This window comes from Cimex lectularius, unplaced genomic scaffold (genome assembly GCF_000648675.2).
Source record: "Cimex lectularius strain Harlan isolate CLEC.00 unplaced genomic scaffold, Clec_2.1 scaffold23, whole genome shotgun sequence".
Taxonomy (NCBI): Eukaryota; Metazoa; Arthropoda; class Insecta; order Hemiptera; family Cimicidae; genus Cimex; species Cimex lectularius.
Genome location: NW_019392690.1, coordinates 2,524,714 through 2,549,620, shown reverse-complemented (window position 1 = coordinate 2,549,620; position 24,907 = coordinate 2,524,714). Strand labels below are relative to the sequence as shown.

Genomic DNA, 24,907 nt, shown 5'->3' with positions numbered 1-24,907 from the left:
ACAAGCGGAGAGCGTGGTTGTACTGGCCCTTAGGGGCTGGGAAACCTCTACACCAAGGCTGCGGCGGTAACACCATTCCGTCGTATGCAGAAGGGCGTCAGTTCTCATCTTGAGAATCAAAACGTCCGATAAGGCCGAATAGGCTAGGTGCTGACGTTAAAGATCCTCTTGTCTTGACGATGAGTACTCGGGAAAACAAAGGTCCCGACGATATTCTCTGGTAAGCGCTGGAACCGTTCCTCGGGTATAGACTCGGTTCTTACTGTTCCAGCGCTAACCGACACATCACGCAGAGTTGAAGTCTTCGGGACGTTTCATAAGCAATGGAAAAGTAATGTATCAGAGTGAGAAATCTGATAAATCGGTCATCTGTTCTCTTGGCTCTTGGGGGTCCCGATCCTGGTTTCCGAGTACATCTTGCAACCTCTTAGTATCAATAAATGCCCAAACCTCGCTTTAAGCAAATAATAAATTAATTAAAAACGCAGCATTGTACAGGAATTGATTTTTCTTAAAAACTTTAATTATGCCTTATTTCAGCACAACAGGAAATTCAAACTTGACTGGAAACATTTTATTCTTTTGTATCACATATCTACAGAACTCTGGACCTACGAACTTTAAACATACCTTAGTTTTCTTTGAACTTGCTTTTATCCGTAAACTATGTGGTTGATGATCTTAATTCTTGTAGCAATCAACTCAGCAGGGTCGTTTACATAGAAAATCTAGAAAAAAAAACTATTAAGAATTTTTTCTGTTTTCCTCTACCAACTGCTGCCTGGTACCTTCCCGGGTGTTAGCTCCCTCTCGAGGATTTTATCCATGCGTCTGCAGCTCTAACTTCTAACGCTCTTTCTTGTATATTATCCCTACAGCAGACATCCATCTTGTGAATGGAAAGAAAACTAGGGCTCGTCTGAAAACGTAACATTCCTTCATTTACGACCAACTGCTCGCCGATTATGGGCATTTTTGCAATAGTCTTGTTTTGTACCACAGAATACTGAATAAAGGCATTTTTGAAGGATTAAATGCTGATGATGATTTACATTGTGAAGATTTTCTATCAAATTATGAATTAACCGGTTTTGTCTAACTATCGGCGACAAAAAAATACTTTTCGTCTAAATATAATTATTAAATCAAAAGTAGAATACAAAAAAGCTGACCAAAACATTGTCAAATTAAATCAGTAAACAAAATTTTACAGTGCGCTTTTTTTTGTGTATATGTACATTTTTGAAAGGTTTTTTACGCTGTATTCAACGAGTTTTAATTCAGACCATCCGCTTTTAATACTTTGATAGTAAATTAATTACTTATGGAACCGAAATATTTAAGGAATAACTCAAAAAATTAAAAATTAATGAGTTGATTTATTTTTTTAATTCAAAGTGTAACTGAGCTGAAAAGTAAGTTTTCCGTCAGAAGTAGCTCAAGTGGTTGAAGCGCCGAGGTTCTAATCTGGAAGTAGTGAGGTTGTCAAGCTGTACCTTCGACCCTAAACCACTGTATGATAGCCAGATATTTTAGCGGTCACTAGTTGGACGGTAGATATGATGCTAGGGTCTGATACTGAAGCTGCCTGAAAAATCCCTTTGGAAAATCTCGTGGATATATTGGACCGGAGTCAATCTGTGACCCAAAGTGAGCAATGTGCCGAACTAAGGGTCCTACTACGAATATCACACTTGTCTTGTATTTTCAAAACTTCCTCCTTATTTTACAACGTTTATGTGTTTATATCACCAGTTTCGAGGTGGTTAATCGGCCTGTGTTTTTTTTATTCTGCCCGAATTGCTAATCCGTACAGGGACCGGTCCTATCAGTTCATACCAGTAAGTATCTTTAAGATCAAAATTGCTTTCTTTTTAGAGAGTCTTTTCTTTTTTCGAGTTTTGGGATTTTATTTTCCAGGCCCTTGAATTATAGATATATTGTGTTTTTTCTACTGTCTGTTTTGCTTTAGGTAAGAGTGACAATCAACTGCCTACGATGCACATATTTCCAGCTTCATTTAATCTTTTCTGAATATGTCAATTAAATTTCTATCACTTTAGTGAAGTTTAGAACTTCTTTCAATTAATTAAACTTTAAGTAAGGTATTAGTTGGGATAGTCAGTGTCACGAGCGGGATTCGAACCCACGACCTTCGGATAAATACGCCGCTGCTCTACCACTTGAGCTACTCAGAAGTTATTTGTTCAACCGGACCACGAACTCTAATGGAATTTAGAACTTCTTTCAATTAATTAAACTTAATGTAAGATTTTGTTTGAGATAAATAAGTCAATGGCACGAGCGGGATTCGAACCCACGATCTTAGGCTTGATACGCCGCTGCTCTAACCACTTGAGTTATCGTGACTTCGATCCACTCGGACGCCAACTTCCTATCTCAACCCACCTTTCGAATTTTCACTCCTTTTTGCCATTTTTCAACCAATAACTTAGAAAAAGTTTAATTAATTGAAAGAAGTTATTTGTTCAATCAGACCACGAACTCTAATGGAGTTTGGAACTTCTTTCAATTAATTAAACTTTATGTAAGGTTTTGTTTGAGATAAAATGTCACGAGCGGGATTCGAACCCACGATCTTCGGCTTGATACGCCGCTGCTCTACCGAGTGGATCGAGGTCAGATAGCTCAAGTGGTCACGACTGGCTCAACATGGCGTGCCATTGACTTTTTTATCCCAACTAAAAACCTTAATTAATTGTATGATATTAATTGATCAAGCGGACCACGAAACTAGTGAATTTAATAATGCACATAAAGTTTAATTAATTGAAAAAAGTTATTTGTTCAATCAGACTACGAACTCTAATGAAGTTGAGAATTTAATGTTTATTAAAATGTTGCTCCTTTATCTCCTTTATGCCCAATAGCGGTATAGCGGTGAAATCAGAGCTTTTCAAATATTCAATAAGCTTACACATTATCAGACGGGCCATCATTCCCATTGAAAGTCAAGCACCATACTTAAAACTGTTTACATCATCATTATGTCATATTTATTTAATTTATTGTTATCCTACATTAGAATTCAAACTCAGTGGCAATACTAATTATTCTTTTAATGGAGAAAGGAGGAAGTTAATTCTAAAAGCTTTATCACAAACTAAAAGTGAAATATACGCATATATATATATATGTTCAAACATCAAAGAATAATGTACATTCCCATTATTACGTGATGTAGTAATTTAGTATAGTAGTAGATCGAGAAAAAAAATAAGGCAATCGGGAAATACTAATGAAAAGAAAGCGGTCACGGGCGTAAACGTATTCGAAAGGTCCGATTAGACGATATGACCGGTGGCGAATGCTAAAATCGGAGATGTAAGATATACGCGAAAGTGACAGTTTCTCAACATCGGAATACCAATCGATCACGGGCATAAAAGTCCAACCGGAAATAAAGTTGGAGACACTTCACAACGTAGGAAATACGAGCGAAGCGAACTAATAAGATTTAATCACGCTTAGGCTTAATTTAGTAAAAAGAAACATCGTTTTCATATAAACTGTATACGATAATAAATGGCCAGTGCGTCGTAAACTTGACGATAGTGGCATTGTGTTAGTGTGCTAATAAAAATTCATGCTTTTAACTCATATCAACTCAGAGTGTGGTGTCCTTACTTTTCTTGACATTTTGGTGATTAGAAAGGATGATGGATCTATTATCACGAATTGGTACAAGAAAACATCTAGTTCCAATAGGGTTCTACATGTTTTGTCCCACAATTTATTCCAAATTAAAATTAATATGGCTCTTAATCTCATTGACTGGACAGTTAGATTGAGTAATATCTTTTTTCATAGGGATAATGTGCTGAAGATCATAGGGATATTCACGATCTTTCCGTTAACCCTGTTAACTCTGTTAAGTCGTGTTACATCGAGAAAAATGATGACGTAGACTTGTTAGATTCGGCTAGTTAACATTGCTCGATTTCACAGGCCAGGGCCAATGTTAGAGGTTAGTTCGAAAATGTAGTCACATCCGTTAGGGCGTACGTAACCAACATGGCAGCCATGAATTTAACAGCTGTTTTTTGGTTGAAACGTATTTTTATTCTTAAATACGCATTAATTAAATCAGACCAATACATTTCTTTTGTTAATTTCTGATCTGTCCTCACACTCTCAGTATAAATAATACATCAATACAATAATAGATACATCTCCTATCCTAAAAAGTTGTAGGCTGTTAGACGGATACAAGTTAGGTATATCGGCACGAATTGAAGCGTGGCTTGTGTTAGTACTTTTCGAGTGCATAGATAGAATTTTGAATTAAAGAGTTGATTAATTTTCCTTTTTTATTAATTTCTGACATCATACAATTTAACACAAACGAAAACCAAAACAAACAACAGCAAGCCTTCAAGGATTGTTATAGCTTTAATTTTAGTCCTACCAATCGCCATGCGCAGTATTGCGAAAAAATTAACTTTTAACGTTTTGGTTTTCTAAACCTACGTCACACCGGACCGCATTTCACGATCTCCATATAGTAATTAACAAGCAAAGAATAACGAAACTTTTTTTTTTTTTGACGGCTAAAACCCGAATATCCCACAAATATTGCTGGTTTTACCTCAACTAACCCACCTGATTCCATTCACAACGTTGAATTTTTGTATTTGTATCATACTTGAGTGAGTAAAAATTGGTTCTACCAATCTCCACGCGCAGCATTGCGGAAAAATTAATGTTTAACATGCTAAGGAAAGAAGGAAGTTTCACGATCTTACTGGGCATTTCTCTATAGGAGTTAAGACAAGTTAACATCTTACAAACATCGTGAATACCCCTGATATCCATGTTGAAAAATAATGGTTATCCAGCAGTCCTGATTAAGAAGCTTATCTCACAAAGAAACTTACTTCATCTTGACAACAGTATTAGCGGAGATGGGATAAAAAGACTTTTTCCTTTGGTATACATTGGAGATGCTTTTAAAATATTAAGTTTCTTTTTGAGACCCATTTCAATAATTCAAAAGTTTTTTTTTAAATATAACAATAAGGTGGGTATGAACATTTTCACAAAAATAAAGTGGGTTGATCCACTTTTAAGATTGTCTAACTTGGTTTACTCTACCCCGTGTAAAGAGGTTTACCATAATCAGCCCAAACAATATCTGGATACAAGGTTCACACAGCACAGATATGTACTGACAACAGTTGGGCGGGAACAGCTTTGCCAAGGCATCATCATGAAACCAATCATAAAATAAACTTTGATGATATGGTTGTGGCTGACAAGGATGGACTGAAGATTTGGACTGAAGATTATTAAAATAAATGTTACATATTAAATCTGATCAATTAATTAAGGTTTTTAGTTGAGATAAAAAATTCAGTGCCTCGAGCGGGGTTCGAACTCACGACCTTCGGCTTGATACCCCGCTACTCAACCACTACTCGTGGCCTCGATCCACTCTGAGACTAACCTCCCATCTCAACCCCACTTTTTGAACTTTCCCTCCTTTTTGCCATTTTTCGATCCATCCCGCTCTTGACACTGACTTTTTCTTCTCAACTAAAACTTTAATTAATTGAAAGATATTAATTGGTCACGCGGACCACGAAAATTAGTGAATTAAATCTGAGAAGAGATATTAATAATCTAAGAGCTCTCTATTTCGTCGCCTAATTTAGTCCTTTCAGTCTGTATTGTGTCATTCTGGTCTATAGCCCCAACTGGTTATCTCAATAAAAGTTGAAAGCTTGGCCTAAGTTACAAAACTTACTTGTTTTGATGACCGCATCCCTGATCTCGGACATACCGTTTAAATAAAAATTGTACTAATTTGTTGGTTATATCTTGACTTTTTTTACGTTATCTCTAAAGTTCAGAAATTGGATAGAGGCAATAAAGGCGAAATTTCTCGCTAACTGATCTGACGGCAAAAAGCCTGATACAGGTCCAGTTGTTAACATAAACCAAGAACAAGCAAGTCGGATTCTGACAGGAAATACTTAAGGGTCCGGAGAAGGCACCAGCTTCCAGAGTTCGAAGAGCTTCGAAACAAAGCGGACGGTCAGAAAAGGCATAAAATGCGTCGTATGCTTTAAGAAGTGGCATACTGTTTTATCTATGAAATTGTTACGTAGTTAACGTGCTATACTCACTGATTTCTATTACGTTGTCTCTAAACTTTGAAGGTCACTGTGCTCAAAAATGATCTATGTCATTCGACATTATTATATCACTAAAACAATTATTTCTATTTGTTCTGTACAGGACAGGTTAATTTTGCTAGGTCAAAATTTGGCTCTTGGATTCCTGCTCCCTCGCCATGTTCCATTTTAAATCCATCTCGAAACCATAATTAGGCCACTCTATTAGTTTGAGGATTTTTATTCTTACAAACCGGTTTTTTTTCTTTTTCGGCCAGCCAGCTGCCAGGACTATTGCCACCTTGCGGTTTTTTTTGGGCGAAAAGGTTTGCCTCCCGCGTAGGAGGCCTAGCGATCTTTATGATGGAACTTCTGGGACTTGATTTCGACTCGTACTTACCCCTCCACAGGTGGTGAAAAGGCTTTACGACCGATGCATACCCACGCATTTAAACTTAGCTAAGCTAATAGCTGAGGCTTTTGCTATTGTCGTTTTTGTTCAAAAAGGTGTGTCAACATTTTATTTTAAATTCGTTAGATTTCGTGGTCCGATTGATCAAATTTCAATTCAAATTCAATTAATTAATCTTTATGTAAGGTATTGATTGAGATAAAAAGTCAGCGTCACGAGCGGGATTCGAACCCACGACCTTCGGCTAAATACGCTTCTGCTCTACCACTTGAGTTTATCGTGACTTCGATCCATTCGGACACCAACTCCCCATCTCAACCCCACCTTATGAGTTTTCCCTCCTTTTGCCATTTTTTAAATGTCGTGTAATCGGTTTGGATTCTCGACGACAAATGAAATGGCCACGGAGAGCTTTAGTGAAGTATACTTCATTTTTAATCATTAAATTCACAAATTTCGTGGTCCGCTTGACCAATTAATATATTACAATTAATTAAGGTTTTTAGTTGAGATAAAAAAGTCAATGTCACGAGCGGGATTCGAACCCACGACCTTCTGCTAAATACGCCGCTGCTCTACCACTTGAGCTATCGTGACCTCGATCCACTCGGACACCAACTTTCCATCTCAACCCCATTTTTTGCCATTTTTCAAATGTCGTGTAATCTATTTGATTCTCTCTGAAACGGCCACGGAGAGCTTTAGTGAAGATATACTTAATTTAATTTATTAAATTCATCAATTAATTTCAATTAATTAATCTTTATGTAAGGTACTGGTTGAGATGAAAAAGTCAGTGTCACGAATGGATCGAAGTCACGATAGCTCAAGTGGTAGAGCAGCCGCATATTTAGCCGAAGGTCGTGGGTTCGAATCCCGCTCGTGATGCTGACTTTTTTATTTTACCAATACCTTACATAAATTTTATTTTCAATTCATTTTTGTGCCTATCTCATTTATTTTTTATTTTTTGACGGCTTTCTAATAAGTCAGGTTTTATTCCATTGTTCCTTAAGAGCCTGTTTGCACTTTCATATGCCCCTAAACTCTGGAACTCCCTTCCCCTATCTATTNAGTTAATGGCACGAGCAGGATTCGAACCCACGATCTTCGGCTAGATACGCCGCTGCTCTACCATTTGAGCTATCGTGACCTCGATCCGCTCGGACACCAACTTCCCATCTCAACCGCACCTTTTGAATTTTCCCTCCTTTTTGCCATTTTTCATTTTTTTTATCTCAACTAAAAACCTTAATTAATTGTAATATATTAATTGGTCAAGCGGACCACGAAATTAGTGAATACTATAATAAATTGTACAAATAGTTATAACACGAATTGGCAATTACCAGTTTTATTTGTATGTTCCCATTGTTTTCATACCTTTTGAGCATCTGGTTTATAATTTTTTAAAGTTTTTAATTTTAATAAATTTATAAAAAATTATAATTTTTGTCATATTTTATGTAATAGAAACAGTTGCTACAAGAGCCTACACGATAAAAAGTTTATAAAATGATTTGTAAAGACAACGAAATCTATGATCACTTTGCGGTACCTGGTACAGCTGTAAGTGTTGTGAAAGTCCGCAAGATAGAGGAGAGGTTTAGTATTAAGACTAAAGTGCTTTTCGTATTACTGCTTTCACATCAACTTAGCCTTAATTTGATAAGTACTTTATTATTTTATTTTTCTAACAAAATTTTCAAAAGCTGTCAAGTTTTATAACCTGAGATTTAGTGAATGAAATTATGTACATACTACAAGTGATAGTTACTGGTTTAGAAGAAATGCATTTCAATTTAAAATTTGTGGTTATTAGTGACAGTTAGTCGATGATTATTCAGAAATCGTGAGATGCGGTCTGGTGTGATGTAGGTTTCAGAAAAACATTTTCTTTGTCGTTCCAACGTTTCGATCTTTATTGAGATCATCTTCAGGGCCTGGGATTTACAAAGATGGTTTAAATTTAACAAATACATGTAGGATGTGGAAAAAAAGTGAATTTATACAATGCAAAATATATATGCAATATAATGCACCCTGAAGATGATCTCAATAAAGATCGAAACGTTGGCACGTTAAAGAAAATGTTTATCTGAAACCTACATCACACCAGAGCGCATCTCAGATTTTTGAATAATTAATTTAAAGTAAATAAATATGCATAAAACTGATATATTAAATATACTAGTTTTATTATTTTGTATGATACACAATTATGAATTTCAGCATATTTTCATAAAACATTATTTTGGCGCAATAAACTGCTGATGTTTGTCAAAAGTACCGACAAGAAGAAATGTTGTCGATTGATTTATTTTAAGTTATAAGAAAAACTGAGCGTTTTAACTTTAAGTGCATTTAAAAAGATCAATTTTCTGATTGTTGGAAGTACTAGATACTAAATTGTTCAAATATTGTTCGACACGATAAGTCGATTCGGATGAGCGATGATTGAATTGTATAGCTCATTGTACGCATTCTGTAGGACAGAGCAATCAGATCGGATGTCCAGATCTGCATAATGTAGATTTTGTAACCAAATTGTATTTTAAAATATAAAATAAGTTTATAGTTTAAGGAAGACGGACTAAACCCGCCTGGTAGATATGTCGTGCTGGCATAGCCTACCTGTTAATTCTCAAGTACCTTTTAACCCTTTTTATGAGTATAGAGCATTTGAAATGTTTTTCCTTCGATGTTTCATCCCATTTATGGCAACACTGATTTTTTTGGCGCAAATCTAATCTTGGAATCTTTTAGCTCCGGCTCCTTAGCCTACTACTACATCTTGTATCGATTGTTATACGTTGAAAACAAAACATAACAAACAAAATTTTTCACATCCAGTATTTAATTTAACCTAATCTTGTCCAAAGTTGCTTCAGAGTAATGCCAACTTTTGGAATTTTGTTTAAGGTTAGCACGGAATTCCGCGAATTTAGGGCAGGCGCAGTGTTGTTCTCTGTTTGTGTAATTAGCAACACTGATTTATTTGGCATATCTAAACTATCACTGAACCCACGGGATTTTTGGCTTAGTTCGTCTTGCTCTAAATATTAAGTCATAAACGGTTAACAAATCTCACAGGGCTCCCGTCAATTCTTAAAAGGGCTCCTAAACACAAGTGTACTTTACTTTTCGACAAAAAATATTTTTTTTAAAGATTTTAATAGAAACACCGGACTTTTTTGTAATTATAAAAGAGATTTTATTAAATTATTTTGTTTGATCGAGAAATATCATTTTTATTTATTTAGTTTTACCTTTAGTACCGCAGAAGTTATTAGCGCGTTCGTGGAAACCTCAGTCGCTGGTTTGATTCCCACTGACAACCGTGTATTTTTGAACGCCCCCAGTCAAAAAATTTACATACCTAAGACATAAGTCTATTTTAACAAAAAATATAATTTTTTATTGCTAGGTATATACATAATTTTATTCGATTTCACCTCAGTTTCGGAAAAGTAGTATTTTTGACTACATTTTTGGAAAGAAACAATTTTTTAATTTTTTTTAGAGGAAGTTAAAAAATTTATTTTTTAAAAAGTCAGTTTGAGACTAAAATTATTGGCAACACAACATTTATTATAATATGTATTACATTGAATTTTTTGTGTACCTTTATTATTATATTTTTCTGTTATAATATTGAATTTGTATATATAATTTATTAAGCACACAGCTATATTATTGCAACCCTCCGAAAAATTTTTTAAAACTTTTATAGCGTGATAATATGACGAATGTTGGAGGTTTGCAATGATAAACTTGCCTTCTTAATTAGTTTTGTAATATTTTGAATTATGAAAAACTAATTATTCCCGAGTAAAGTAAGACATTTTTAAGATTATTTTTCGTTTTTTTAAAGAAAAACAATTCCTGCTTGTTTTATAAAGTTAGGCCATTTACCGGTTGGCTTTACTGTTTCGGATATTATTCTGAAATATTAATTAATAAATTGACTTTAATTTTGTACAAAACGGTCACTGACACAGGATGAAGATAAAATACAAAAAAGTACGAAAAATTTCATTAAAAATATCCGAGATAAAATGTTAATTTTACAGCATCGTTGCCTACAAAAATAAAGTTTCCTGTTTAATAAGTTCTGTTATATTTTGAATGTTTTAAATTATTAAAACCAATTCTTCCAAAGCAAATTCAGATATTTTTTAGATTATTTTCCATTTGTTAGAAGAAAAAGTTTACAAAATTCCTGAATATGTTATGAAGTTAGGCATATTTGCCCATTGACTTTTCTGTATTTGGTATTGTTCACAAATAATTCAAACTTTGTATAAAACGCCTACTGATGAAATATGAGGGGAAAAAACAAACAAAAATAAGATAATTTAATTCAAAATAATGGGGTGGTGTTAATTTTTAAATACCTGCTTAATAAATTACGTTAAATTTTAAATTAAGAAACACTACTCATATCCAAGCAAATCAGACCCTTTTTAGATTTTTCAGTTTTGTAAAGAGAAAGATTATAAAATTCCTGCTTGTTTTATAACGTTAGGCCCATTTTCCAGTATACTTTTATGTTTTGGAAATTGTTTACAAATAATTCAAATGTTTTATAAATTTTTACAAAATTATTTATAAACGATATCAAAATAAGTCAACCGTTAAAACGGCCTAACTTTATACAGCATTCAGGAATTTTTCTTACAACAATAAAGTTGCTTGCAAAATAAACTCAGTTATATTTTAAATTAATACAAAACAATTATTCCTAAGCAAATTCAGACATTTTTTAGATTATTTCTTATTTTTTACAAGAAAACGTTTATATATTCCAAAATTCCTGCATATTTTATGAAGTAAGGCGCCCGTTGACTTTTCTGTTTTTGATATTGTTCATAACTAATTTAAACTAATTAAATTATGAAGGAAAAACAAACAAAATTAAGATCATTTAACTCAAAATATTAGAGTTTAGTGTTTTGTGTGTGTAATTTTCAAATGCCAGTTTAATAAGTTACGTTAAATTTTAAATTAAGAAAAACTGATTAGATATGTGCAACCAAATTGAAACATTTTTTAGATTATTTTTTGTTTTTATAAAGATAACGATTTAAAAAATTCCTGCATGTTTTACAACGTTAGCCCATTTGCCGGATGACTTTTATGTTGTGGAAATTATTTACAAATAATTCAAATTTTTCAGAAATGTTTACAAAATTATTTATAAACGATATCAAAATAAGGAAATTCAACCGGCAAATTGGCCTAACTTTATACAACATGCAGGAATTTAATAACTTTTTTTTACAACAATAAAGTTGCATACAAAATAAACTCAGTTATGTTTTAAATTAATAAAAACCAATTATTCATAATCAAATTCAGGCATATTTAAAATATTTTTTATTTTTTACATGAAACGGTTTATTAAATTCCTGCCTATTTTATGAATATGATTTTTTTTGGCACATTTGCCGGTTGATTTTCCTGTTTTTGATATTGTAAAAAATTAATTCAAAATGTTGGAGTTAAGTGTTAATTTTACAAATGCCTGCTTAATAAGTTACGTTAAATTGTAAATTAAGAAAAACCGATTAGATACCTGCAAGCAAATTGAAACATTTTCTAGATTATTTTTTGTTTTTATTAAGAAAACGATTCTAAAATTCCTGGATGTTTTATAGCGTTAGGCCCATTTGCAGGTTGACTTTTATGTTTTGAAACTGTTAAAATATAAATCAAATTATTTACAAATTGCAATTAATTAAGGTTTTCAGTTGAGATAAAAAAGTCAATGGCACGAGCGGGATTCGAACCCACGATCTTCGGCTTGATACGACGCTGCTCTTCCACTTGAGCTATCGTGACCTCGATCCACTCGGACATCAACTTCCCATCTCAACCACACCTTTTGAATTGAAGTGGATCGAGGTCACGATAGCTCAAGTGGTAGAGCAGCGGCGTATGAAGCTGAAGATCGTAGGTTCGAATCCCGCTCGTGCCATTGACTTTTTTATCTCTACTGAAGCCTTAATTAATTGTAATATTAATCGGATATCGTGATAAACAATATCAAAATAAGGAAGATCATCTTCAGGGCCTGAGATTTATAAACATTGTTTACATTTAACAAATACATTTAGGATGTGGTGTATTCAATTTTCCACATCCTAAATGTATTTGTTAAATGTAAAAAATGTTTATAAATCCCAGGCCCTGAAGATGATTTCAATATAGATCGAAACGTTGGCACGACAAAGAAAATGTTTTTCTGACACCTACATCACACCAGACCGCATCTCACGATATCCGAATAATTATCGATTAACGGTCACTAATCTCTACATATAATTGTAATATATTAATTGGTCAAGCGGACCACGAAACTAGTGAATTTTTTACAAATGTTTACAAACATTATTTACAATATCAACGATATCAAAATAAGGAAAGTCAACCGGCAAGTTGGCTTAACTTTACGCCTTTAATTATGTTTTAGTTATGTTAAATTTTAAATTAAGAAAAATTGATTAGATACGTGCACGCGGATTGAAACATTTTTTAGATTATTTTTTGTTTTATAAAGAAAACGATTATAAAATTCCTGCATGGTTTACAAATGTTTACACAAATTATTTATAAACGATATGAAAATAAGGAAAGTCAACCGGCAAATTGACCTAACTTTAAAGAACATGCAGGAATTTGAAACTTTTTCTTACAACAATAAAGTTGCATGCTAAATAAACTCAGTTATGTTTTAAATTAATAAAAACCAATTATTCCTAATCAAATTCAGGCATATTTAAAATATTTTTTATTTTTTACAAGAAACGGTTTATTAAATTCCTGCCTATTTTATGAATATGATTTTTTTTGGCACATTTGCCGGTTGATTTTCCTGTTTTTGATATTGTTCAAAAATAATTCATAATTTGTAAAAAACGTTCTCTGATAAAGGGTGAAGGAAAAAACAAACTATAAGAAAATTTAATTAAAAATAACAGATATAGAGTGATAATTTTACAAAAATGTTAAATTTCAATTCTATACATTTATTGGTAATTTAGGAAAAAGGTAGAGAGACCATCAGAAAGTATTTCATGGAGAATAGACAAATTCCTATTGGTTAATATTCGTGGATCGTACGTTCGCTGTTATTTGAATCCGCGATTTGGTTTCCGGGGAGGTGGATAGTTTGACGAGTGGGCGAGTGAAACTTTTTCCCTTTCACCCGTTCCTTTTTCTTGGCAGAGTCCGGCCCGTGTTTACATACTTGAACCTCGTGTGAAAGTAATATCGATACGGTTGCTATCCAGTCGGCTTGTTAAGAGCAAAAGTTAATTTAAAATTAAACGGATTTCGCAGCAGCAAATTGAGCAGACAGTTCAGACTAGTCCGAGCTTGAAGTGCATGATGCGTTAGGTATTTATTCCGCAAGGTAATAAAAATAAGTGGCTTTCGTTAAAACTTGTTCTTTCCTTTAAATCTTAACTGTTTTCTCTTAAACCTGGGGATATTCGATAGGAATAAAAATTTTGAATGGAAAGCTCAAAGTTGAATGATCGACGAGATACGCTTGAATATTACATAATTCAAAAGCTGATTTAACCCAATGTAAAATTGTTTTCAACGCCAAATCCCTTAAAAGATAGCGTTAAGATGTACATGAAATGAAAACTTTGCAAATTTGTATTTGGCAGTCAACTTATTTCTAATATTTATAAAATAGTATCGAGTAATTGGTATTTTGGCTGGAACTGCGTTAGGATCGTATCAAACTGTTTTAATTTAATTGTTATAAATATTTATAAGGTCGAATAAAAAATGTAAACAACATATTTAACGTTTCTTATAAAAAATATTTATTTACACAACATTCAACAATTATTATATACAAATATAACAACCGGTTAAAGTTAAACTTTGGAAAGAAGAGGTACTTTGGAAGGGGATGGGGGTTGATTGAATAGGAAAGGGTGGTTATCAGTCTCATGAAATGTCTATTTCTTGTCCCATCCGTGGCCGCCTCCGCCACCACCTCCGAATCCGCCGCCGCTTCCGTAAGATCCGAGGCCGCCGCCTCCATGTCCGCCTCCGTAGCCACCGCTGCTGCCGCCTCCGTAGCCACCGCTGCTGCCGCCTCCGTGGCCACCTCCGAAACCACCGCTTCCACTACTGGAGAAGCTGTGACCGCCTCCGAAACCGCCGAAACCGTGACCGCCGCCGCCGCCGCCGCCGCCGCCACCGCCTCCGCTGCTGCCTCCGTAACTGTACCCGCCGTGGCCTCCCCCGCTTCCACCGCCAAAACTGAAAGAAGATCCACCGGAGCTGTGGCCGTGGCCGTGGCCGTGTCCACCTCCACCGCCTCCGAGGCTGAATCCTCCGTGTCCTCCTCCCCCACCACCGCTGCTTCCTCCGTAACTGTATCCGCCGTGACCGCCGTTACCACCGCTGCTACCGCCACCAAAACTGAAAGATCCACCGGAGCTGTGGCCGTGTCCTCCGCCACCGCCGAATCCTCCACTTCCTCCGAAACTGTGTCCGTGATCGTCACCGCCTCCTCCATAACTGTCTCCACCTCCGTAACTGTATCCGCCGCCATCTTCGTCGTGGTCGTCACCCCCTCCGTAGCCTGAGAAGTCTCCACCGCCACCACCTCCTCCGCCGCCACCTCCAAAGTGATCCTCGTCTCCTCCGAAACCGTGATCGTCTCCTCCATGTCCTCCATCGAATCCACCGCCAAATCCTCCTCCTCCGTATCCTCCATGGTGGCCTCCACCACCGCCACCTCCGAAGCCTCCGAAGGAGTGACCGCCTCCGAATCCGTGGCCTCCTCCGCCGCCGCCGCCTCCAAAACTGTGACCGCCACCAAATCCACCTCCACCACCACCGCCTCCGAAACCGCCGTGGTGATGGTCATCATGAGATTCACTGTGGCTGTGCTCTTCAACATGATGTACAACAGGCTTTTCGTGATGGACTTCGTGGACTAGCTTTGGCACGTGAACTCGAATATGAACACTAAAAAATTTAAATTTATTGTAAGACCATCTAAAAAATGATTTGAAAAAGTCATGTAAAAAGTTGACTAGATGTGAATCTACAATTTATTATTAATAGCTCGTAACATTCTGAACCCTACGTTCATGAATATATTGATCAAGAAATCATAACAGAGAAAATAAGGTAACTTGGCTATTTTGTTTTCATTTTCTGCTATAGTTTCCAAAGACAAGAAATTTAAAAACAATAATAATTTCCAGTTGGAATATGTTATGATGTGCCATTAATTATGAATCTAATTGTATGAAAATATTAATAACAACTGATGACTTTATAATCTGACAGTCAAATGTTAATATTTTCTTCTTATGGATTTTTTGCAATGTTTTTGTCTTATAGTGGTCAAATATTACTTGTTATGTGAATTCGGTTTTATCGTTTTTGAGAGAATACTTACTGTTCATGGCCTCCAAAAGTAGCTTCTGCGAAGACTACCAGGGCTCCAAGTAGTAACCACTTCGCCTGTAAAAAAAAGAAGAAGTGATTAGTGATAGATCAAAATTTAAAAATGAAGTCCTTCTAGTCCGGTTCACTAAAAAGTCCAAACTTTTCTTGCGTTGTCTTCCATAGAAATTTTAACATTTAGTAATTGCAAAACAGTCGTCTTGAGCTACGAGGATGATTAATATGGTAAATTTAAAATTTCAAAAGAAAACACTTCGAAGTCAGGGCACTGAACACTGTAAACTGTCCTCGGTAAACACTTGTCGAGAAAATGCTATCCACTGTCTGCTACTTACTGTGGATTGGATCGCCATTGCGAGACTGATGCCTTCTCGGTGGACCGAGTTTACTATATATACCATAGCACCCTCCACCTCAAGGCCACTTTCTCTCTCTGTTCCCAGATTCCCTCTCCAATCCCGAACCTTGCACTTGCCCCTCGCCAGCATCACTTCCTAGTTCAAGGGGATGCCTTTTCGAAAATGTTATTAAACATTATGCAAATTGGCTGAGACACCTATTAGTCTGATAAGTTAAAAACCTTTTCTCTTTTTTAACCAAACTTCCCTGTGATTTCATGTAGTAGCAACTTTTCAATTTAGAATTGTAAAAAGTTTTCTTTCAGTTTTTTCCTAGTTGATTGATTTCTCAAGTCTGTATCATGAAATTTGTCGGTCTTTAACATAATATTATTTTATAAGGGAAAATGTTTAGATTTCATTCTTAGTCTTTTGGCTCATAACAAAATGGTCACATGCAAATCAAAAATTTCATGAGGTATCTATAAACTTGTGTTACTTTCTTTTTTAATTATTTGCTTAAAACTTAGTTCATTAATACATTCTTCTGGTTCACGAAATAACCACCACATCATTGTTATCCTAGACTTTCTTGTTAGATATTTTTTACATTCAAACTATATGGATTTTTAATTCATTTTCAAATTTCAATATTTCATAAACTTACAAAATTGCAAGTTAGGTTAAAAGGTCAAAATGGAAGTTGTATTTGCAAAGAAAGAAGCCTTCACTGTATGATTACAAATTGCTCATATCTAGATTTGCATTATGCAGTTGCCAAACTCTTTATTCCTAACAACAAGGTACCGCGTTCCTTTAATTTTTTATGATTTCTTATTTGTAAATGGAAAATACCAAATTGTCAATAAAATAAAATTAATCGTACATAAAAAGTCAATTCTTTAGTGAAAGATTGACCCACGAATTACTCGGTAAAATATTGTCAGAAATGGTTATCAATTATTTCAGTTAATTGTGATAACAATGCAGCTTAAAACAACCACCACACCGTAATTTCCATCTAGCTGTAATTACTCAACTTAATTATTTTCGGAGTCGAAAGGTGCAGCCATAAAAGTATTTGAGCACGATTATATATTCAGTATAGTACTTTAAGTATCTGTGTTGGTTCGGTAAAACTTATACATTAATTTTTCCCCCTAAGGTTATTGGTGACTTTACCCTACTAATTAATTCTATTGTAAAAATTGGCCCTTTTTTTAAATCCATTACGTATTTGCTCATTGGTTCTTCTTTTTTTTATTTCCATTTCTAACGTGATGTGTCGCCTTTTCGAAGTATCCTTTCCATGTTTTCCAGTCGCATAAGCGTGCACTTGCATGTTATTGTGATCTCTCTCTCTCTCTCTCTCTCTCTCTCTCTCTCTCTCTCTCTCTCTCTCTCTCTCTCTCTCTCTCTTACTTGTCGTCAGGGAACTCATTGTTTAGGTTTGTCAGACGCGTTTCGCCTTCTCGTCATCTTCAATAGTTGGTTCTTACTCATGGATCTCATCAGTTCTTCACTAAACTAGGTAAAATTTAGATACAATCTCACAATATTCTAGGGAAGGCACTCTACAGTTGATATAAAAGTCGCAGTATGTCCGTGAGGTTAGTTCCCATAAAGAATAATAATATGGGAGTGCCTCAAGGGGGCATACTAGGCCCAATATAGTTTCCGTTTTTACTTTACGCCTTCCTACTTTAGTCCCGCCCGCCCGATTATGACTCTTCATGAGTTAAGCTAGTCTACACTGCTTTGAGTTTTCCGAAGGAATATTTAACATAGAAAGTGATTTGTTATTGATACGCTTTACTTAACTCATCCTAAATCATCATGTGTACGAGCGTTCTATGGAATAAAAATAAAACTCAACAAGGAAAAACCGGCCAATATAATCGATATCGTCCAAATTAACATGCCATATCGTGCATATGACATAAAAAACGGCATAATAGATGGTTAGCCTCTGATACTGTTATACAACTGGTGTCAATTTTATTTTTATTTTATTTTTTTTGTATGTACATGAATTATACAGAGTACAAGTTGTTTTTAACGCTATAAAATCCAGGGACAAACACTAAAATTAGAGCCAGTACTGCACCCGGAGGACACATGTTATGAGAAGCCAGCCAATTCAAGCACTTGTTTGTTACCGCGTTAAGGCGAGGAAGTCACGGAGCCATCGACGTTGAGGGTTCTTGGATGTATGTAGTCCAGTAGGCTTCAGGATTAAGAATGGGATGGTTCGAAAGATTAGAGTAAAACTTGAGGAAGTAAAAGTATCACGTTTTTGACGGAGGGAACGTTAAGATTATTGCGGTTAGTAAAGTTGAACATGTTAGTAAGCTGTCATGATAATTCTTTTGAGAACTTTTGATCTGAATGCGTAGATTCGTTGCATGTTACTATTTGGGTGCATTTTTTGTTCCATCTTTAATATTTTTAATTGTTTTTGAATGGGCTTAAGATTGGAGGTGGCTTGGGTAGGTTTGGAGTTAGACGATGAAATTTGCAGTATCGCCCGTGTGTGAGAAGGACAGTGTTGTGATGTTTTGCAGATCAGCGGTATAAATTGTGTATAGGATTGGACCCTAGTGAGACGCCAGCTTGGATCAGTCTCGTCTCAGAGAACTGCGACACCTTACTCTAAAGCAACATCTGTCATAAAGAGAATTTGTTCAATACAAAGACGAAATTTCAGAAAATATGACTAGCCAGTTCCTGAAGGCTTCATTTCTATCATTTTCCTTCTTTACAAAGATTGAAACTTATTTTTGGTGCACATTTATTCATCTGGATAAATGGAAAAATATTTTTTAACTTTATTAACCTGGAAATCTAATGCAAAATGTGTTCTCTTTGTGCAACTCCAGAACAACAAAAGGTTATCTTGAACTTTTTCGAAAGTAGAAGAATGCTTAATTTTCCAGAAGTTCATCTTTTGCATCTCGCTGGCCCCAGGTTTTCTCGCTTTTATTTATCGGAATCGTGAATGATAAAGAAAATAGTAAACCTCTTACTTGTTAAGCGCGGCTAGAAATCATGAAATGAAACTACCAAGCAAACCGTATTTTATAATTGTTAAAAGCTAATTAACTGTGATTTATTTATTTTCTATCAAATAAATAAAAGCCCGTTAAAATTCCTGTGTGCTTTTGTTTACTAAGGTAATGCTTGTTAGTCGTGATTATAGTAATTGCGTTGAAATGAATGTGCTCGCCCAGCTGGATCTCTATGCTAATTTTCCATGTATTTATTTCATAGCCGAGTTGGCACAGAGGCGCTCTTGGAGTCATAAATATTTTATCAATCAACCATTTCGCAGTTTTTTTAGTTTCCTCAAGTAATGCTTACTAACAAAGAATGCAACTTTCATTTTTCTTAAAATGTATTTTCATTGTTCAGCGAATGCCGATGAAAACAAGCTACCCTATCTGACCAGATGAAATGAGCCTAAAATGGGTTTTGTACGCGTAATTTTATTTGAATTAACAAAATATTTGACAGTAAAAGATCGACTTTCTTGAATCCATATCGAATAGGAACATTGCGAAGAGCTAAAATTTTCTCATTGGTCTCCAGGTTTATGAACCTTAAGTTTTCTCATTTCTCACGATTTCTGCCCGCCAATTATTTTTGTGGTGGTCTACGATAATAATAATGTGTGGTGATTAGTGACCGTTAATCGATATTTATTTAGAAATCGTGAGATGCGGTCTGGTGTGATGTAGGTTTCAGAAAAACATTTTCTTTATCGTGCCAACGTTTCGATCTTTATTGAGATCATCTTCAGGGCCTGGGATTTACAAACATTGTTTACATTTAACAAATACATTTAGGATGTGAAAAAAAGTGAATTTATACAAAGTAAAATTTTTTTTTTTTAATATTCAATCAAAGTATTTCTACTCACTCAAAGTGTTGGTCTTCGGTGTAATTGTGCCATTCTTCCGTGTCGTGTCGAGATGCCAGTGAGATTTTGCTATTTTGTGTTTATATACATTGGATTTTGAAGAGGTGGGGAAGGATGATTGAATATATAAAATATATTTTGCATTGTACAAATTCACTTTTCCACATCCAAAATGTAATTGTTAAATGTAAATAATGTTTGTAAATCCTAGGCCCTGAAGATGATCTCAATAAAGATTGAAACGTTGGCACGACAAAGAAAATGTTTTTCTGAAACCTACATCACACCAGACCGCATCTCACGATTTCTAATTAGATAATAATAATAGTAGTCGGCCTGACCTGTAGTCAAGAAGGATAGGAAGACGAACTAAAGACTTCAAGAACGTCCACTTCCCAGTAGAATTTTAGAAGAAGAATACAATTTTCTTGCTCCGTTTTGGTGTTTTCTTCTTTGCTTCTTAATGGTATTTTAAATCCAGGGTTTGGGGTGAAAATCTTGAACTGACCAATGAGCTAGATCCAGGAGCTGGAATACTTCTGATTCTGATGATTCTAACTACTAAGAATCCTGAAGGTAGACTCATGCACAATACACTGGTAATAGATAATAAAAATATATTTAGGCTGATCCTGACGATTTTATTGTTTTTGTTAATTTAAAATTTTTATACCCAACCCTGAATGTTAAAAAATATAAAAATATTCATAGCAAACTGATTGATAAATATCGTTCTTTTCATAGTATACACCACAAGGACAGTATGTGGTATTGGTAAGGAAAGAACAATTCTTTATTATCCTTTACATTTAGTTTGAATGCTTAAAAAAAAGCCTCCTATCAGTCACCAACTTCAGCCTGACCAGTAAAATACGAGAATTCACTCTTCAATTCTTAACCTGTTTACTATGGAATCTTACAAGGCATCGTGCTTGGCCCAATTCTTTATCTTTTGTAATCTGCTTACCCGTTAAAACGTCACAATAGGGCAATTGGCAGACGACGTAGAATCCCTAAGCTCAGAACTTGTGAAGAGGCTCAACTTACACCCCAAATATTTTTACATTCCTTTTGAGAGTTGTTTAAAAAGTGGCGCACTGTCTATCTATTCGCGCATCTAGTTAACATTTGTGAAATGTACATATCAAAAACAAGAAATAAAAATAAATATAGAAATGTGTGGTGACCAGTGACCGTTAATCGATAATTATTCAGAACTCGTGAGATGCGGTCTGGTGTGATGTAGGTTTCAGAAAAACATTTTCTTTATCGTGCCAACGTTTCGATCTTTATTGAGATCATCTTCAGGGCCTGGATTTACAAACATTGTTTACATTTAATCCTAAATGTATTTGTTAAATGTAAACAATGTCTGTAAATCCCAGGCCCTGAAGATGATCTCAATAAAGATCGAAACGTTGGCACGATAAAGAAAATGTTTTTCTGACACCTACATCACACCAGACCGCATCTCACGAGTTCTGAATAATTAATAAATATAGATTTGGATAAAATCCATCTGCCGGAGGCAAAAGAAAACAAAAAATGTACTTCAATAATAATGAATGTATTTTTTTTTTGCTTCGAGTACAGGCACATTCATACATCTTAAATCTGGTCTTTTGATTTTTACCCGGCAAGTTCAGCATCAAATGCAGATCATAAACTCACAATTGATCTACAAAAAAACCTATCAGTTCTGAACAAGTATTAATCTATTTATCCATGCACCTTATAACCCAAAAGGTTATTATCAGTATAAATATAGTAGGAAAAATTAATGTTTTTTCAGATAAACCTTTTCTCAGATGTAACTTAAAAACTTTATAAAACCTTCAATAAAAATAATTATCAAAAAAATCTTATAGAAAGAGTTGTAAAACAACATAGAAAAAAATTTAATACTAAAAAAGAAAATGAAAAACAAACGATTGAACAAGATGAAGAAGCTCAATATGCAGGATTAATTTATGTAGAAGGTCTACCTAAAAAATAATACAAATTTGCAAAAAAGAAGAAATTTTTAAAGGTTTTACAATTTATTCATACATCAGTGAAAAGGTATACAATTTATTACCTCCCATAAAAGATCCTGTAGGAAAAATAAAAAAGCCCAGCAAAATAGTTTATAAGTGAAAATGCACCAGTCAAAAACCTATATAGAAAAAAGAGTACAATTTTTAGATAAAAGGCTAAACCAACACAAACAAAATTTAAAAAATAAGAAAGACAACACAGATTTATGTCGACATATTAAAACACAGGATGGTATAAATTTTTAGGATGTAAAAGTACTAAGGAGAGAAAATAAAGTAAAATTATTAGAGTTGGAAAACATTTACATCGTTATACATAACAATAAAATCAACATTGAACAATATAAAAACAAAATTTGTCAATAGTGTAAGCACATATTAAAAATGTGCAAATATAATTTTAAGAACATAAACATAAATGAAAAAACCCTACCAGGTTTGTGCAAGTCAGCAAATAAGCCAAGGTAGGAGTTTGGAAGAATACATTGATTAATAATAAATTAAATATAAACATTTCAATATCAAAACCTACACTAATTTGAAATTTTAGAGAGTAAGACTGAAGAGGGGAGGCGGAAGGCCCCGAAATCAATTTCATATCCATTAATTAATAACAACATTTTTCCTATAAAAAAGGGATTTTGTTCTTGTAGAAAAACTTACTTCATGTGATTAGTGATGATTCAGCTCGTAAAACGAAAAAATCCAAAAAGATACAGACGAATACTCGATATTCCTCGACGTAATTGGGGAAGAAATCCTCCATTCGCGCTAATAAATTACATTAGCCAACAGGACTTTTTGTCATGACACAGCCAAGTTCATCCTTGAAAATCATAATAGAATATAATAATCACTATGACTCTACTGAAGAACCTACTCCTCTCAGTGTAAGTATCCTTTACCAAAGATGAAAACCATACCACACGCTTAAAACTCACTTGAAGAGGGTAAAAATAACTCAAAATTTAATACATTTCGTTTTAGTAGTCAATTGACCAAGATACTTCTTTCAATTATTATTCTTTTTGTGTAAGATCTTGGTTGGGATAAAACAAGTCAGTGTCACGAGCGGGATTCTAACCCACGACCTTCGGCTAAATACGCCGCTGCTCTACCACCTAGTCACGATAGCTCAAGTGGTTAGAGCAGCGGCGTATTTAGCTAAAGGTCGTGGTTTCGAATCCCGCTCGTGACACTGACTTTTTTATCTCAACCAAGACCTTACATAAAAAGAATCAAAATATAATATTATCAATGTTATCCAATGCCTCTTGATTTCTACTCAATCTACTCTTTTTAAACCTCAAAAATTAGGTGAAAATTTTAATAACTGACTTTTAAACGATATTTTTCAATATTTGACATTTGATGTGTAGCAATAGCTGGTGGTTCGTATTAAGGATAAAATATTAATACTAAAAAATTAACATAATAACATTTGTTTTGACATCTTAGAATGTCACCGCACTTCTCTCAACCGTCAATGGCCGAGTGAAATAGTTACAGTTGATCCTTCATTCTTGGCTAGCCATCCTTCCATCTACTCTGCACTATCGCCTAGCGAGATATACAACAATTTATTATAGTGCTTAGAAAGCCGGAAGCTTTTTCATTAGAGCACAAGGACTGAGATTCTGTGTATAAAAACGCCAGATTTTTTTGAACCGGACAAGGGAAATCGTAGAAAGTGAATAGAAAAGATAAAATTTTACCGAGAAGTAGTATAAATCCTAATGATATTAATTACACTCCGACGGAATACAACGGCGATTGTGTATCTAGGAACACGCATTCCCATTAATTAATTATGCTAAGCTCGGTATCTGTAAAATGGAGAAGTCGTGAGACCCGGATTTCGCTCGTGACAGAGATGACAAATGATTTAATTTTTTAAGACCACTTTTATCACAACTAAATTAAACAATTTTCTATAATCTTTTTGAATGGATGTCTGTTAACCGTTCAAGACGAAGTTTGCGGTTTAAACATTACGATCTCGGGCTGGATCTTGTCTCGAAGTTATGACATCGATGATATCATAACGGCCTCAGACCGCCAATGACTGTACTGAACCTCCTTAATGTAAGGAAACGAAAACAAAGGTGTATGATTATCGAGAAAGACCGTGTTATGGCAGTGCCACATCAGAGAGCATACACGGATCTAATTGGCTAGCTTGACTACTTAGCGTGACTGAAGAATGAACTGATGATAGCAGGAAAAAAATGCTTGCATAAAAAAACCAAAAGGGAGTGGTTATAAAATCATCATGATATCAATATTACAACATATGAAATTGTCTCACTATATTTAAAAACATACTCAGTTTTTAAATTATTATTTTAATTATAAACTCTAGAATAAGATTTTCATCATAATTGTAATTATCCTTCATCCTTTGTAATTATCCTTCAAACTTCTTCTCCCTTTCTCGTGGTATATTTAACGCACATCATAATTACATATCCTGATGTTTCGTCCACCTGAATCGATTCACACCATGGTGATCAAACAGGTACTGAATCTGAACCGATGACGTGACCTACGGCAAGTCCTGACCTAAGTTTAGCCAGGTTAGTTTTAGAAGTGCCAGCCCTCTCATTCGTTGCTGTTCT

At 34.7% G+C, this 24,907-nt stretch overlaps 1 protein-coding gene across 1 annotated transcript; it reads right to left on the bottom strand.

Annotated features, from left to right (window-relative positions):
* Window positions 1–14,383: 14,383 nt before the first annotated feature.
* On the bottom strand, window positions 14,384–16,373 carry LOC106664435 (glycine-rich cell wall structural protein 1.0-like). The gene is made up of 3 exons (XM_014390170.2): window positions 16,332–16,373; window positions 15,989–16,053; window positions 14,384–15,549 (listed from the first exon to the last, which is right to left on the bottom strand). The coding sequence occupies exons 1-3, from the start codon at window positions 16,347–16,349 to the stop codon at window positions 14,529–14,531; spliced, it is 1,104 nt and encodes a 367-aa protein (XP_014245656.1). The 5' UTR covers window positions 16,350–16,373; the 3' UTR covers window positions 14,384–14,528.
* Between the last annotated feature and the right edge of the window lie 8,534 nt (window positions 16,374–24,907).